The sequence below is a fragment of the Camponotus floridanus genome, unplaced genomic scaffold (genome assembly GCF_003227725.1).
Source record: "Camponotus floridanus strain SB8 unplaced genomic scaffold, Cflo_v7.5 scaffold4, whole genome shotgun sequence".
Taxonomy (NCBI): Eukaryota; Metazoa; Arthropoda; class Insecta; order Hymenoptera; family Formicidae; genus Camponotus; species Camponotus floridanus.
Window position 1 is genome coordinate 1075652 of NW_020229547.1, and position 16912 is coordinate 1092563.

At 38.3% G+C, this 16912-nt stretch overlaps 1 protein-coding gene across 1 annotated transcript in view; it reads right to left on the bottom strand.

Annotated features, from left to right (window-relative positions):
• The window catches only part of LOC105248823 (semaphorin-2A), a 260142-nt gene that overhangs the window by 152430 nt on the left and 90800 nt on the right, over window positions 1-16912 (bottom strand). Inside the window, exon 3 of the mRNA XM_025411511.1 lies at window positions 3958-4075. Within this exon, the coding sequence (XP_025267296.1) occupies window positions 3958-4075 (118 nt within the window). The remainder of the gene's footprint in view (window positions 1-3957; window positions 4076-16912) is intronic.

The following is a 16912-nucleotide window of genomic DNA, read 5'->3' on the forward strand; positions in this document are numbered from 1 at the left end:
GAGCTACCAGTCTTAATAATGTATCGCCTAACATAATAAAGGTATACAAGCTGCTTCGCAATCCCATAGATACTGATAATTGGACCAGGCTTTCACAACACGAATTTTAGTTCGATCCTCTGGCTTATCTAATTTGGGGACCGAGGTGTCTGGAATAGTTCGAGATAATGAGACAATCTAGAAACGCAATTTGGCTTAACGATGAGAGTGATTTCCAATCGCTGATATACAGCAAAATCACGTGATTGAATCTCGCCGGAAACCTCTAACTATATTTAAAGAAATTCTGATAATGAATTTATTCTCGTTATGTCAGTTACGAAAATATCACTGTGAAATATGTTAATGAACTTAAATATGTTAAAAACAAAAAAAAATATTATTTTAAAAACTTAATATAAAATTCAATGTAATAATGATAGTCGATATCAAAATTTTTTCAACCTTGATCTAGATCCATTACCTTTTTTCTCAATTTTAATATCATGGCATTTAATTCGAATTACTCAATATTTTGATATTTTTTGGATATTTTTTTAAATCGATGAGATTTCACGAATACATTGCTTTTCTAGATACCAGTATTTTATATACGAACGCAAACATCGTTTGAGAGCAAGCGAATAAAATATGGATCACAAATAATACGAAATTGAGTTGGTGACATGTGAAAATGTACATGGTAAAACGGTATCGGGCCAGACCCGTCACCGACGACCCTCTCATCGATGCTGAAAGGAGCCGCTATGACCATGTAGAGTCGGAGGATGAAGACCTCAACAAATGCCGAGATTTGGTTGCCGCGGATGATGGATGTGATCTGGCCCGAAGAGGAAAACAGCTCCAGCGAGCAAAAAGAACGAAGCGATGGTATAAGAAAAAGAGAGAAAAAGAGAGCGAAGAGTAACGAGAAGACGACACGATAGGAATCGACGAGGGAAGTACATGCGCGGAAGATTGATAAAAAAATGGAAGAAAAAGATTGACGCTATGTCGCTAGAGATTGCGCGAAATTGCGAAAGACGGAGAACCTCTGCGGAAAAAGAGATTCCGTCGCGTCTCACGTCATCAGAAAGAGGCACGCTACGCTGTCGACGGATGAATGCAATTTTTCACGGGTGCTACGGAGGCCGGAAGTCTACCGGAAGCCGGAAGCAGGATCGGCGAATCCACGAAACGCGCGCGAGAGGAACAAAGCTTCGGCGGGACGTGCGTGTATTCGCGTGAGCAAAAAAAGCATAGCCTTATCTCACTCGCGACGGAGAGAGATTAATGCCGTTTGATGAATCGCGATGTCACTTCTCGCTGTCGCGTATAATTGTGGCTATTCTTCATTCTTCGCGCGAGTAATATCTATGTCATTCCTCTGGACGCGATAAAATGTACTAGATAGTCCGATTTTACCACGATGACCAAAATATACGATATATATAGACGATGATGTATCAATCGTTCGATGTAATTATGATATCGATTTATTTATCTGAAAAATAAAAGGCAGTAAAAAACTCGTCTAAATGAAATATTTATCTCCTTTTCTGTCGGAATCTATTTCCTCTCGCGATACAAAGTTTCAACAAGATTTAAACCATGGTCTTTCTCAGGAGAAAAGCACAATGCTACCAGGAAGACAGGAAAGAAAGATATATATCCAGACGAAGTATCTAGTACGATGACGCGGAATGGTCAGCAGGAAGGCGACAGATACATCGTACCGACAAAGAAAATGTAAAAGTAGAGTAGGAAAAAAATAGGCGCAATAACGTAGGTATTGCATCAAAGGCTACATCGTCGGAAGCGGAAGCGAAGTGATGCTTATTCAATCGGAAGTTGCAACGCGGCTTACTGAATCTCACAGAGAGTAAAGAGAGAGAGAGAGAGAGAGAGAGAGAGAGAGGAAGAAAGAGAGAGATAACCCTATGCTCGTGAGCAGAAAATTAAAGGGGAAACAAGAGAGAGAGGAGCAGAAGAATCTATCAGCCGGAAGGCGTAGATACACTATCTATGCTACCTACTGTGACCGCGATAGATAACTCTCTAGAAAACTCGGTAAAATCGCTTTAGCCTGCGCGTTGGTCACTTATAATGTGAAAACCCGCAATCTATCCTCCCAATCGGTCTCCGAAGCTTCTAATTATCATTGTTATAGCGTAGATAAATTCTTTAAAAGCTATGCAAATGATTACGTTAACCTTAGACGAGAATGAGATGTAGAAATTGATATTTGTGTCCATAAAAGCAATATATCGAAAATACTATATTTCTCATCCAATATTTATATAATTCTAACACAAATTGGAGAGAGAGCGCAAACGAAATGTCGTCTATAAATATACTAAATACATAAACAGAGGAAAGGCGCGAATATATAGTAGTTGCATTAAACGCGATATGAATCATTATTATGTCGCGCGAGCATCCGCAAACACAATAGATGCAATTAAATGTCGAAGAAAGCGCCGCTCGAACAAGCTGAAAAATCAGAATTTCCAATAGCTCGTTTAATCGCCAATAATCGATAGCGGAGAACGCGGCGAGAGATGAAAAACGAGGGTGGACGCGACTGACTTGGTTGTTCGTTCGTGATGTGGCGAGGCGTGATTAATATCGAAATACCAATGACTTTATTCATGAGCGATCCACGGCCTTGTTATGCAGATCGAATTTACGGCTAAATCATACGGTGCTCTCTCGCGGTATCCCGCGATCGTCAACGTTACACTCTCCTCTCGCATCTCGCTCGCGGCGATGGCGCGAAATCAGGATAACGAGGCGAACGTGGAGGCGAAAGAGAACAAGGCACAGACAGGTGGCTATGAATACGCCTTAAAGTAGCTTTTCGCTCTGCAACCAGCTCATTCTCCACGCCTCATTCTCCGCTGCTGTTCTCTTCCATCTCTGTGTTTCATTGTCTTTTTTTTTTCCTCCTCGCCCCTTTTCCGTTTGTTCTCTCGATCTCCATCTCTCTCTGTCGCTCTCGTCTCTCTCCGATACTTTACAAGTCCCCTCCATCTCTCTTCGTTTTCGTCTCTGCCGAGGCGGCATCGTCCTCTACCCGACTCACCCCCGCCACGACTGCCCATTCTCGGACTAGTAGTGAGATAGACGTTTATCTCTCGTTTCTACAAACTGTGCTCGTTCGTGTTGCGAGGCAGGAAATTCAGGCGATCGATAGGATACCGCATCAGAATCACTCACAGACGAGCGCTCATTTCTCTTGCATTCTTGCCACTGACTGTAATGTTGCAGCAAGACGATTGCCGTTTCTCACATGTTGCGTTATGTATTTTCCTATGCTTTTTTTGACTGATGTTGTTTGCGAATGTCATTCATTCTTACATGTTGCAGTTCCTTAGCTTTATAGTTTATAGAGTTATAAAATATATGTAGATTATATATATATATATATATATATATATATATATATTTAAATTATCTACATATATTCATTATCAATAAATTGAAACTTTTATCGATAATATCGGACAATTCCGATTATTTCGTTTAATACTTTGATATGAAAATATTTAATAATTAATATTTTTTCACTTTTTAAACCGTATTAAACGTTAATAAATACCGATCATTTATCAAGAAGCTTAGTATGCTCTGTCGGGAAATATATAATTGCGAAAAACCAGTCACGCCCCTTCAACCGGTTATTACGCTAACGAGCCTTCAAAGGTGGAATATCCAATACATTAAATTGAAATTTATCATCAGCACTACCGTGCTGTCAGTATCGTTGCATTAAACGACCGTGGCGATATAACGACGTTTTTCATTATATTCGCGATACCCAATTGAAGGGACAGTAATCTTTACGATGGTGAATGATCGGACTTCTTTAGATTCTGTTTTTCTTTTCATACGAAATAAAATTGAGACAGGAAAATATTTATTTAGAAATCGAGAACAAGTGTTGCTAGAGATCAAAAAATTTAAGCGAGTACTCACCTTCGTGTAACTTTTCCAAGGTTCCCTCGGCCAAAACTCCAGCGAAAAAGAAGGCGAACCAAAGCAAGCCCACCATTCTTCCAACTCTTGACGTATCCATTCTGTTAGCACTTAGATTCTGCAACAGAAATACAAAAAAAAACGTCAATACAAATTGCACGACATTTCAGTCGATTAATTATATAATTTTTATCATTTATAATTTGAAATATATACACACGCAAAAGTTTCAACGTTTCGCAAATGAAACAGCTTCCTAAATTTTGCAAAGATTAAACTTTCGGGCGAAGGCAAAGCTCAGTCGTGTCTTAAAATACAGAGCAGCGATTAACTGGATTATAAATATAAACCGACGTCTGCCTAGTGAGAGAAACGATGGTTGGCGACTGGCCAAGGTTCTTCGTAAAGTACTAGAGCGTACGAGCAATTATGGAAACATTTGATGAATCGCGTGTCTCTCTCTTTCTCTCTCTCTTTCCAATTCGTACGTAACGTGTCAAAGTGAGCGAATTTTCGAACGGCGCGTAATGACACACGCGGCAGTAATGACAAACGTGGAAGGAACGACGGCGGAGGTTGTTAACATCGAGCTCGGGCAAATATGTTTTTATCGCCGTGCTTTTCTCGAGCCCGACGAGCACTCCGGGCGGGGCCAGGAAAGTTCCGGGAAAGTTCGCGCACTGCAGTATCAATAACCAGTTTCCCGAGACGAAAAACTATCCGAGTCTCTTGGAACCGCCGGCGGATATCCTTCCAGAGGATACTCCGCCTCCTTCTGGCGCGGGAGCCGCGGAGCTTCCTCCTTCTCTCGCAACCTTTTCTTATACGGCCTCCCGCACACACGAACCGGAGAGGAAACAAAATAACGAATGGTACTAATAGAGCGCGTTCTTGGTCTCCAGAAAACTTTTCTACTGTGCCGTTGCAGCAGCAACGCGGCAACCGGCTGGTATTGGTCGGGCAGTGCATCGTAAATCAAAAGTTTCTCACCTAGAGAAAAGGCGAATATGTATACCGCGCGCAATATCCGTACTTTCCGACTACTTTTTTACTAGCTTGCAACGAAGATCCAAATAAGCCGTACTAAATTAAGAAGTTTCACGACTGGTGATAATGTCATGCGACAACTGTAAAATAACTGACATGTATAATTATTGCGAACGAAATGTAATAATAAAATTATATATTTTTAATATGCACATGAATATATCGTGTCAACGGTACAGTAAATACCGATTATGTGACAACAGATCGACGATCACTAGTGATGCAGAAGCGTCTCGTGGGTGCGCTTATCTTCCCGAGCTGTCCCATAAATCACGCTGACGAGAGCGAGAACGGATAGAGAGCAAGGGAGATAAATTATCATCAAAGAGTTCCGAAGTCTTTTACGATGGGCTTCTCCCATCTATAGTAATTCGCAAACGTGTAGTCATCTTAATCTAATGAAAACTAATATTTACATTCATTTTATTTTTCGAAAGTAATTTTAATAAATTAATGAAATTTTTTTCGGTTAAAATAACATCAAACACTATATTATTTAAATAATTTTCAATTAAGTACATAAAGATATATTTTTGTTATACACATAATTGAAAATTATCCAAATAATAACATGTTGCATTTGATTTTATTTGATTAATCGTAAAACTCTCATTATTAATTTAAATTATTTGCACAAAAAAATATACAAATAATTTTAATTTTTGTTACAACATTTATGAATTACTTTTAAATAGCTGTATATAAATGTACAGGTAAAAATATAACAATATATAAAATATAACAATACATAACAATATATAAAATATAACAATAGACAATGAATCTTGAAATTTCCATGTTTGTTCGAAAAACAGAGGAATTATATGGGAACATTTTTATCATATAAAAGATAAAAACATTCGTCATATATAAATAATAGATACTATACGATATAAAATTAATTCAATGATCTTCGCGATACAGCATCTCATGGTAAATAACCCTAATTACGTAACGCTTGAAATTTAATATGCGCGAAAGATAGAGTAATAAAACGCAAAGATTAAAGCGTGCGACGGTAAATTTACTCTTACTTATAATGCATCAATCATATAACGGAATGATAAAGACGAAATCAAATGAAGAGAAAATCGGAGTAGCATCTTCAGAATTTCCCACCGGTATTTCCGCGATTCAACCTTCTCGATTCCTCAAGTCTTGAGTGACGAGCTTTCGAAAAGCGATGCACTCATGGCATACTAAAATGCCTCACTTAATCAGACTTTGGCTTTACGCAAAGCGGCATTTCTAGGACGCTCGTCCTTGGATCTGTAATTTGCGCGATACCCTCAAAGCCACCGAGCTCACCTGTCTCCCTCTGCTTTAACGATTACGAGTACACGTAACTGGACATTCCTTTGGTCGCTTACGGCCTGTAAGACATGTCGACGAGCGCGTATGCTCGAGTACACGCACACAGAAGAACGCGCGTAACTATGTACACGCTGTATCGGAAAACGATTTCTAAGAGCGACCCTTTATATTATCCGCGATACCGACGAGCGCACGGATTATATTTACCAATAAACAATTGAAATAAACGGTACTAAAATAATACTATAATATACTAAAATATACTATAAAATAATACTATAATATACTAAAATATACTATAATTGCTAATTAATACTTGGAAATCTAAAAATAACATAATAAAATAATATAATATAAAATAAAATAATATAAGTAATTTTACCGCGCAAAATTTACAATAGAATATTTAGTGAGAGAATCGTAAGTAATTATAAATTCTAATTGAGAATTATAAGATTTTCTGAAACAGTGAAAAGTCATTTTCAAGTTATATATTTAATTATTTCGGGTACCGACGATTTTGCTGATAAATTTATAACTCGTGTTAATTGATTAATGGAATCGCGACTTTGACGGTAGTAAAGTAATTGGGAAAGGATCGCAGGCCTCAGGGCCAGAACGCCCAAAGCAGCAATAGCCACTTAGTCACATTGCAACAGGCATTAGCGGTAACGAAGTTAACGAGAGCTCGGTTAAACCGGTTTAGAGGCCACGAAGACGTGCCAGGGGAACGGAAAGCCTAAAACCCGACGGCGGTCTTCGACTAAGCCCGGCTCCTTCGACCTTGTTGGAATTAGCAACTTCCACGGCGACCTTCCTTTATCGCCTTTACTTTCTTTTCAACTAGAAAGATTTTACATCTTCCACTGTAAATCTATTAAAGGTATCCCCTGATTCTAAAAAAGTTTTGTGCCATATAAAATTCGATATACGTATTACATTTTTAGTTGTTTTTCTATTTTTCGCATGTCTAACATTACTCGCGTCTATTTCGAGTCAACAGTTAGTCTCTTACTTTCACTGCGTATTTGATAAAAATTTTCATTGAATTTGTCTATCGATATAGAGACAAGATTCGCTGAAACTAGATAGGCCAAGTTTTTAATTTAACTCGTACGACTCCGATTCTTCTTCTAGTGGAATGTATACGAGGAACCTCTCCGATTTCAATTTCGCCATGAAGAATCCCCCTCGAACTCAACCTCGGTATAGAAATGCCGGACAAGAGGGAGTTCTCGAGTGTACTCAAGACTGAAGGACGCTCAGGATCAATATTTATAATCTAGATTCTAGACGGTCAGGTCCATGTCTAAAAGCACCAAACAGAATCCGTGGCCAGTTTTTTCGCTGGTCACGTTTGATTTTTCAAGGTTATTCCACAAGTACACGTGCATATATGTATATGCGTTACATTACGATAATATTTAGAACACTGTGAAAGTTTCTTTATACGTATCAATCTTATCTGTGTATTCTCTCATTTATCCAACTATATATACTCGTAGTCATGTTCGTTTAATTTTCCCTCAAGAGAGTTGCTATTTCTGTCATTACATTTAACCGTTTAAAACAGTCGTCGGCGGCGAATGATCAGCTTTGTTCCGAGAACACGCAGGTCCCATTAACGGAATCACAGGGGCATCGGCCCAGAGCGACTTGCACACCGCGCGCTTGCGATCACCGTGCTAGCATGCCTTCAAACGAGCTTCCTCGAGATCTTTTTATTTCGTAGGAAACGGAGGAAGAAAAGGCGGCTCTAGCTCGTTAGCGCGATTACAGTGGAAACTACGGCGGGAACACCGATCACACAGCTATCTGCCGTCTACGGCGTAGACGGCGTAGACATGATGGCAGCCTTTGTAGAGTTCACGAGTGGCCGATAGTTGACTAAGACATTCTCTACCTACCGACAATTTCATCCGGACGCGATCAGACACCCGGTGGTTCTATGGTTTCGACGGTGATCGTGTACGTTTATCACGGCACAGAAGACGGCGAATGGGCGGTTCAAATCCTTTGAAGTTTCTAAAAGCTATCTCGTCACACCCGTTGTAACAACCTTCGTGGTGAAGTTCATAGTGAAGTAATCGATATAAAAGAAGATTGCTTAAACCGTGTGCAACGCGAGATCAAAGGCCTTAAATATATTTGCATCAATCTGTGCATGTTACCACTGTTTTCCATCGAAATCCATTGAGTAATTTGAGCAGATAAGAGAGAGATGAAAAAAGCCTTTCATTGAGATATATAACAATGTAATTTTTTATCTCAGTATTTATAATTTCTTGCAAAATTGTTAATAAAATTTTATTGATCGCTATTATGGAAGGTGATATAGTAAATATAAAAGTATATGAGTAAAGTATTTTAACTCTTATAAAATTTAATTATAAAATTTATAATTATAAAATTTAATTATGATAATAAAGATGAAAAACAGAATATAAGATAAATATAATATAAGATTAGAAATGCACAGAATTTTTAATATTTTGGTAGCGATTATTTTCTTGATTCTTTTTTCATTCTTTTTTAGCATAATTTAACCCCTCGTAAGATATTATTGCAATTACAAAACAGGTTAACATAAGGTTCCACGATTTAAAAGCAAATAGGAAACTTTGTTGTGGGGATCTTGAAGCATACGACATTGTTATACGGCTCTACATCCCTAACGGAGGGTTGTCTTTTCTTCGAATCAGAATAGGATGGCTCTTTCACTAATGAATTGGGGATTCGAGAAATGTTTCGAAAGGGCAAGTCTTTTTTTCTTAACTTATTTAAAGAACGAACGAGTCATTTAAGTCCTGATTTTTTCTTTTCTCAAAAACAGCATCTTATTAAATGATACAAAAAAAAGTAACATAGCGAATATAATATTTTTTTCTCTTAAAAATTCTTATTTATTGCAAACCATCAACATTTTCAAATAATAATTGTAATTGATATAATAATTCGTTTATTAGCGAAATAAACAGAAACTTTATGTCATTTAAATCAATACTGGTCAAAGACTACAATATTTCCAGTCGTATTATACGCGCACTTTCGTGAACCTTAGTTCATTCCCGAGTATTCGCTTTATTCACTCTTCGCGTTGGAACTTTTTTAATTTCCGCCCGCGAGAGCTGAAAAAATGTTCGCGCAAAAATCCCTGCAATATTTACTCACATTTCCCGCCTCTTTCTCGTTTTGTTCGCAAATTTCGTAACTCAATCTACCGCATATACGTTCGGATTTCTCCTTCTCCTCTTCTTCCCACAGCTACCGACTGTGAAAGCCTAAATCAATACCAATAATCCTTCCGGCTGCACTCTTCCCATTTTCTTCGCTCCCAGTGATTATTTCGATCTAAATGACACAGACGCGCGCGAACATTTTGATATTTCTGCATAGCCTTCGCTGGTATTTTAGTCGGGCTTAAAACCGACGAGCTCTTAACGCTGTCAAAGGTCCGTAACGTTCCCAGTTTTAAGCCACCCACGACGACGTGATAATCGAGTGTGCTACGCTTTTAGCTATAATGGGCAAGTACACGCGTCGCTAGGAGTGCGCCAAAGAGAAGCAGGCGGAAAGGGAGTAACGCAGGGCGCAACGCAAAAGGGGGTGGCGAACGAGGCAGAGCGCGCGTACCACGACGAACAACTGCGTGGTAACTAAATTACTTGGTACATCGCGCTTACTGGTTCGATGATGCGATTTTACGACAATCCAGCGCGGCGAACGACAATGACGACGGCAGGAACGACCGGGAGGCGGCACGTGAATTTTCATCGCTGCTAAAAGCGACACTTAATTAATACATCCAAGATCTATAATATTAAAGTAATTATTATGCGATCACCTCCCTCCCCTTTTAAATAAATGAAACTTCGTGATTACACGAATATTGAACAATTCGGAGCACTGGTATCTCATCTATTAAAGATTTTAAAATTTGAATTCTAAATTAACTCAATTTAAAGTGAATGAAAAATTCAAATCTTATCTTTTATGTTTTATCTGAAATGATTCCTCCGAATCCTGGCGCGGCCTTGCACTTCTGTATATAATACTCTTAATTTCACACTTGTGGATTGTTAATTTTCGCCATAGGAGGGAGGGAAATTTTGTTCGAAGCCATTTGTCTCGGAACATCTGCTGTACTTTTCGAGGCAAAAGTTGCTCTCTCGATCAAACATTTACACGAAACAACCGCGATGCGCGTCGGTTAGAGTTTCTGTCCTGAAAATAAATTTACAATTTAAGCTATTAATCTTCCTGACTTGTGCGCTATTCATCTTGATCATTACACACGTGTTGCTACTGGCACGTATTACATGTGTATATGTTTTTGGTTATTTTCCCTTCGATGGCTTTTATTTATCCGTCCATGTAGCTTTCGTTACGCGCGAATGATAAAAAGCGATGGCAAGTAGAAGTAAACCGATAACTACTTCTTTTTGCCGGATAGTTTAAACGGAGAAAAATTCAAGAGTATATCGCGAAAGAAAAATAATTACAGTTTCAATCTTCCAACTCTCCGGAGAATTACTACGCGGTCGGCGGAACGAATTGATCGTGGATAGAATGGCGCGGGAGTGAAAACTGAAAGAAGTGAAATTTATTTGCGACCATGTGGTAAACCTTAATTGTAAATTCGTTCTACTGCTAACGGATAGAACTGAGAAACGAACGTGTAAAGAAATTTATCGATGAAAGAACCGAGGAACCGAGACATGAATATATCTGGATTCTGAGATTTCCGATACTATAAATATAGAAATAGAAAAAATAAATTATTATTGAATTAACAATAAAAATATTGAGAAATAAAAGGTACAAAGGTGAAAATCTACAGCATCCAAAAATACAGAACTTGCGCCATTCAAGAGTCACGACGATATTGCGAGTTCGATGGATTTAACTGTCGCATATCGTATCCACTTGCTTGTTTGTATCTGTGCTCTTTCGTTTCTCGCTTCTATATGTTGATGCTTCCTTCCTTCTCTCTTCCCCTTTTTTCGAAAGCTGATTGCGCTGGGAATATAATTTGATTGCTTCGGTGCCTGGTCTCAATAGACGCGGTAATCCTAGCTCGCGGCTTAATGAAAAAGTATTATTGGCTATTCTTCTTCTAGCGACTCCGTTAATCCCGCGGAGTCCAAAATTGTATTTTCACGACACGAAAAAAAGACTATTAAACAATGAGGAATAGCACTCATTGAATACAGTGGTCCCATTGCATACTCACGTATTGCTTCGACTATTTTGAAAGAGCCTGTATATAATGCTAGCAAGCTACTTTTGGCATTATATAGGAAGTGATGAAGTATGAATTGGAATTTCAGAATAGTAGCAACGTTATTCTTCTTGCATTTATAATTATTCTAAATGAAGATTGGTGGCAGATGGTTGATTAATCTTCCTATGTTATTTATCAACTTGTCAGATGGTCATTAAATAAATGAATAATTCTGTTCATGCCATTTCTACGTTCAATATAGCTTCGTCATTAATCTCAAAACATTTTCATAATTATCATGTTGAATATTTATCATAAATTTATATACATATATATTTTACAGTCTTAAAAAATTTGAATTGCGAGGAAAAATGTGAAGAAATATTAAAAAATGTTAATAAAGTATTTCTGAATTATAATATAAAGAATTAAGACTTCCCTGAAACAACAGCGACTAATGCAATAAAAGAGACGAAATCTGATCATTGTGCAATAAATTTGTATCAGCCTATACATCATTAGACTGCAAATTAATCCAATTAATTTATGCCGTATATAAATCTGCCTTTGTTTCTGTTCCTCGATTCAATAGCCTCAACTTTCATTAGTCTCCTCGCCTCGTTTTTTTTTCTTCTTCAAATTTTTGCCGATCTTCGTTGAAACTTTCTCCGCCGGAGCATCTTATTCCGCTTCTCGACCTATCATTCTGCGATGCCGCTTCGTTAGTGAAAAGATTCCTCCACCAAAGGATTCGATGTACTTTAAAAATATTAAAGCGTACTCGCTCCCCTAACCGATACATTTGTCCTTTGTTACGTTCCTGTAAGCAGCTCTTAAGAGTACTTTCATGAAAATAAGATTTGGATGAATGCCTTTCGTTTTTTCGGATTTGTGAGACGAAAAAAAATTGTTACTGTTCGTTCACAATTATATGAAACAGAAATGAGTATACATGATATCCGCTTTCCGTGCAACTCTTTTACATAAAAACGATAAAAACGCGATATTTACAACGAAAGTTATAATTATACAAATTTATATAACTCCCGAAGGCAATTTAAATTCGCACAAATATTTTTCCCGAGACTGTACGACTTCGACTGTATAACTTCTTCAGTTGCTGCTATCGTCCGTCGAAAAATATCTCATTTCTTCGAGTGCGCATAAAAAACGCAATATCACACAACATGAAAAACGAGAATACGGTTGGGATTGTCGGTCTAATATCTTGTATAGCGATCAAGCGCTGAAAAGGCCGTCGAAATAGCCATGAAAAATTACGGTCACTTTGCTCGATAGCAAAAGTAGCTCGCAGATTTCCCCGCAGAGCTGCGAACAAGAAAATGGAATATCTGACCTGACGAGCTCAACCGATATATCATCGTCAAGTATTGCTGCAATGGCGTCTTCGGCGTCGTTACAGGAAGAACCTCGAAATTCCTCGGAATCTTAAACGGCGCGATAACAGCCCAAGCACCGTGAAAGAACCGAGGCATTTACGTCTCGTTCGTCTCTCGCGGCGTCTCTCTATTGCGGAAACGAGTCGGAAAAGAACGCGCAGTCAACAGGACCGTAAACTTATCGGTGACGCGTCGAACTACAAGAAGCGGTCGTCTTATATATTCCTCAGTCTCGCTCATACCGTGAATATCGTAAATCTTTCTATAACAGCCCGGTTTATCTCGACTTTATCGTTGTCTCGTATAATTCGTTAATGATGCTGTAAAAGCGGCCTGCATAATAGGTTGCTCGCCCGTAATGGGCATTCCTGTTTATCACCGAGCGGAAAAGTTCGCCGAAGCGATTGCGGATCGTACACTGTGTCACCGATTGTCTGGTAGAAACAGTCTCGTTCTTGATTCGTTTTCGAATGAAAGATTCAAGCCTCTGCGATCAAACGTGTTTCTTTTATCGATCTCGACGACGTTGATAGCGACAATCAGGTCAGCTGATGTTTCGACTTGTCGGCGAAAATTCACTCAACATGATATATGCAACATGACAAACGCTCTCGCTTTTTTTATAATCCTTTTCTTATATCAGAAATATTCGATCAATGTGTAATCGTGTTTTATCATTTTAAAGTTGAATGAAATTACGGCTTTTTCTCGTATATAAAATTTGCGATAGATGTACGTGTTTAATTTTTTGCCAAGTTTCGCGTCCTCTTAGCAATTATTTTATTTGAATGATGGCCAAGCAACATTGTATTTTTCGAGAAAGCCATTTAAGTAGAAATCGCAACATAAACGGAACGCCTCTCATGGGTCCGAAATATTCCAACTACCCTCACGTGCCCAAGGGCAGTCAGCTCGAGTATGATTCATCCCTCGATTTGTTATTTTCGCATTAACCAACTTCCTCTCTTCACCCTCGAGGGGATTCCTTTCGGACTCGCGCGGATACGACGAATGTGGTCGATAGATGAAACGCCATTATCCAGCTGTTGGCGCGCTAACGTCTTATTTATGAAGGAGCCAGTCATTGGCGCGCATCTATCAATTTACTCCCAACAGAAATGTAATACGCGGTGGTGTATTCTTGACTTTTGCTAGATCCATATCACGTATCATACTTTGAAGATATCATGTGCCTTGCACGAAGATTGATTACTTTCTCGAATAATATCGTAATAATTGAATCTCTCCGTTTTAATGCCTCGTTATTAACTGGATATGAAGCAACGAATTATGATTAACGCAGAAAAAATGTCTAATTGTAAGCCATATAGCTCGCGTTTACTTTCTCTACGTTCCCTGATAGCACACGATACACGCTAATGGGTTCTCTTCGTTCTTCAGCTACGTAATTAATCATTACATTTCCACCGTACGGAAAAAGCTGCAGTCACATCGTTACACTGCCACTGCATAATCGCTAATAGCATACCCGCTTGACAGCATCCAAGTCCGTAGAATAAGAGGAATGAGATAACATTTCTCGTCTATCGTGAAATTCAAAGAGAGCGAAACGCCACGCGCTCGTTTAATATGCGTAATCTTATTCGCAATAAGCATCCCCTCGTTCGCATAATTAGTCGAAAAGATAGGTATAACGCGACTTCGTTTCCTTTTACTTTCAAGAACTCATTTAATATTACATATTCAGCGTAACGCGCCTTCGTATTAACAATTAAACAGCCGTTTGATATTTTCATTAGTCACGTATCATCGGGAAGACTTAATTTTGTTCTTCGAAATGTTCTTCGTTGTTATATTGTCTCCGAAGTCTAGAAAAATTTCAGAAAAAATATTTCACGACGACTTCTTCCTCGGTATAATTTATCACGCGTACGAAAGCTTTGTTCCGGATATCCCTTAAGGTTACGATGTCCTGTAGTGCGCATGTACCAACATTTAATGCTCGACGTTGCTATAAAAGCGACGGTTTCACTTGTACGTGGAGTCGGCTGACGACGAGCGTGTTAAATCGTAATGGGCGTAAAATTGCACGTCGCATTGCGCGAAGCGAATGCAAAACAAAAAATAAAAGCAAACGAGTCAGCGTTTTCCTCTGGTAATGTAACGTAAGGACACTGGTTCCTAGAGGACAAGAAATGCATTGATCGTGTAGAGAATAAATTTTCCGCTCGGTCAAAATATGAGAAGAAATATGCCAAAAATATAATTGCAGATACTCCTAGAGCTAGTTTCATCGTGATTCCTGCAATAAATGTGCAATAAATATGATTACGGCGCACGTAATCTTAATGAGATCCTCGTGTCACATATCGCGATGATGCTTATAACGGCGCATGTATTGAGTTCAGAATCAACGAGTCTCGTATCCTTATTGTCAGTCACGTGGCTATATGAGATTCCTCGGATCGCAATCTCGCCTTATTTTCGCGGGAGAGAGGAGCGGGATGTTGATAGATGGAATGTACATACATACATATATACATATACACATATACACGCAAGGCATAGAGGGAAACGCTCACGAACGTTACTACCATCGCGTGTAACGCAATAAAGTTGCACATTTACCTTTCGCGCATATGTATATATATATATATATATATATATATATATATATATATGTTACGCGCAATTTAATTGAAATACACGCGCGTAACTCGAATTAGTTCGGATCCAACAATTGTTCGAAAGCAATTCGATTGTTTTGCGCCAAGTATTCAAGTACCGCCGCTTCATCGATACACCTTTGGGAAACGACCGGTTAGTATGGATGCTGTTGATCAAGTAACGCTACTATCCGATTTACGGTTCCTCTCTTGCGCTCGTAATTTCTCATTAAACCGCGGAATCTCACGCGTCGTGTGCTTTATCACCCGCGTAATCGCCATCAATATCACGCAAAGTGAGACGAAATCATTCGTGCAACATTACGCATTGCGAAATTTATCGATACAATTGCACAAGCTGTAATCACTCGTATCGATGGCTATGTCATATAAACGATACGTGTATTTCATAATCGAATAGGATGAGGATAATTGGATCGCGATTTGATTATGCCATAGAGAAAAATCGTTTGATTGTACCGACAAGACGTATATGATTGAAAGCATGGTTAAATCAAACAAGAATTTCTAGTTATCATGATAAGACTCGATTTTTTATAACTAGAACGTTTAATAGATTTTACTATAAGGATTTGGTTAATATTTTCTGGTTAGATATAAAATTTCTTGTTACATTAATTTTCTTTGCTTGCCACTAGGCGGCGAGCCACTCTTAACTTAACTCATATTCAATATTTGCCATAAAATGTATATAAAGAACTAGTATTAACGTTAAATCCAAAGTATATTTTTTTTCTCTTACGAGCAGTAGTGCCAGAAAGAGGACGCTAGCTCTCTGATTATGTGTGTTTGAGCTGCATCTTCTTCTTGCATCACTGTTTATCAGTTTAATTTCTAACAAACTGAATTTAAAATAATTTATTCAATAATCTGAATTGAATTTATCCAATAATCTTGTTGAAATTCAGAATATTAAACAGACTTTTGAGATTAGATGAAAAAAATTGTAGACGACTTGGTGCTGGCGAGTTTAGTATTATTAACCAGAAAATTTGATAAATTTAACAGGAAGAAATTAATCAGATTCATCTGGTAATTCCTACAAAAATTCTGGTTCATTCATTTTCCAACAGACATACTGGTTGAATCTAGCAGAATTATAATTAATGCAACCAGATTTTTTTCTCAGTGCATACCGAACATCGGTTACGAAATAAAGATTCCAGAGGCATAGCAATTTCCAGTGAAAGTAACGCGATTTATCACACCGATCTCTATATAACACCAAAGTTCAGTGGTAATATTCAGATCCGGAGCGCGCTCTGGAGATAGTTACGTAATTTTCCTCACTCCTCGCAATCACGGCCGAGATTGTAATCGTG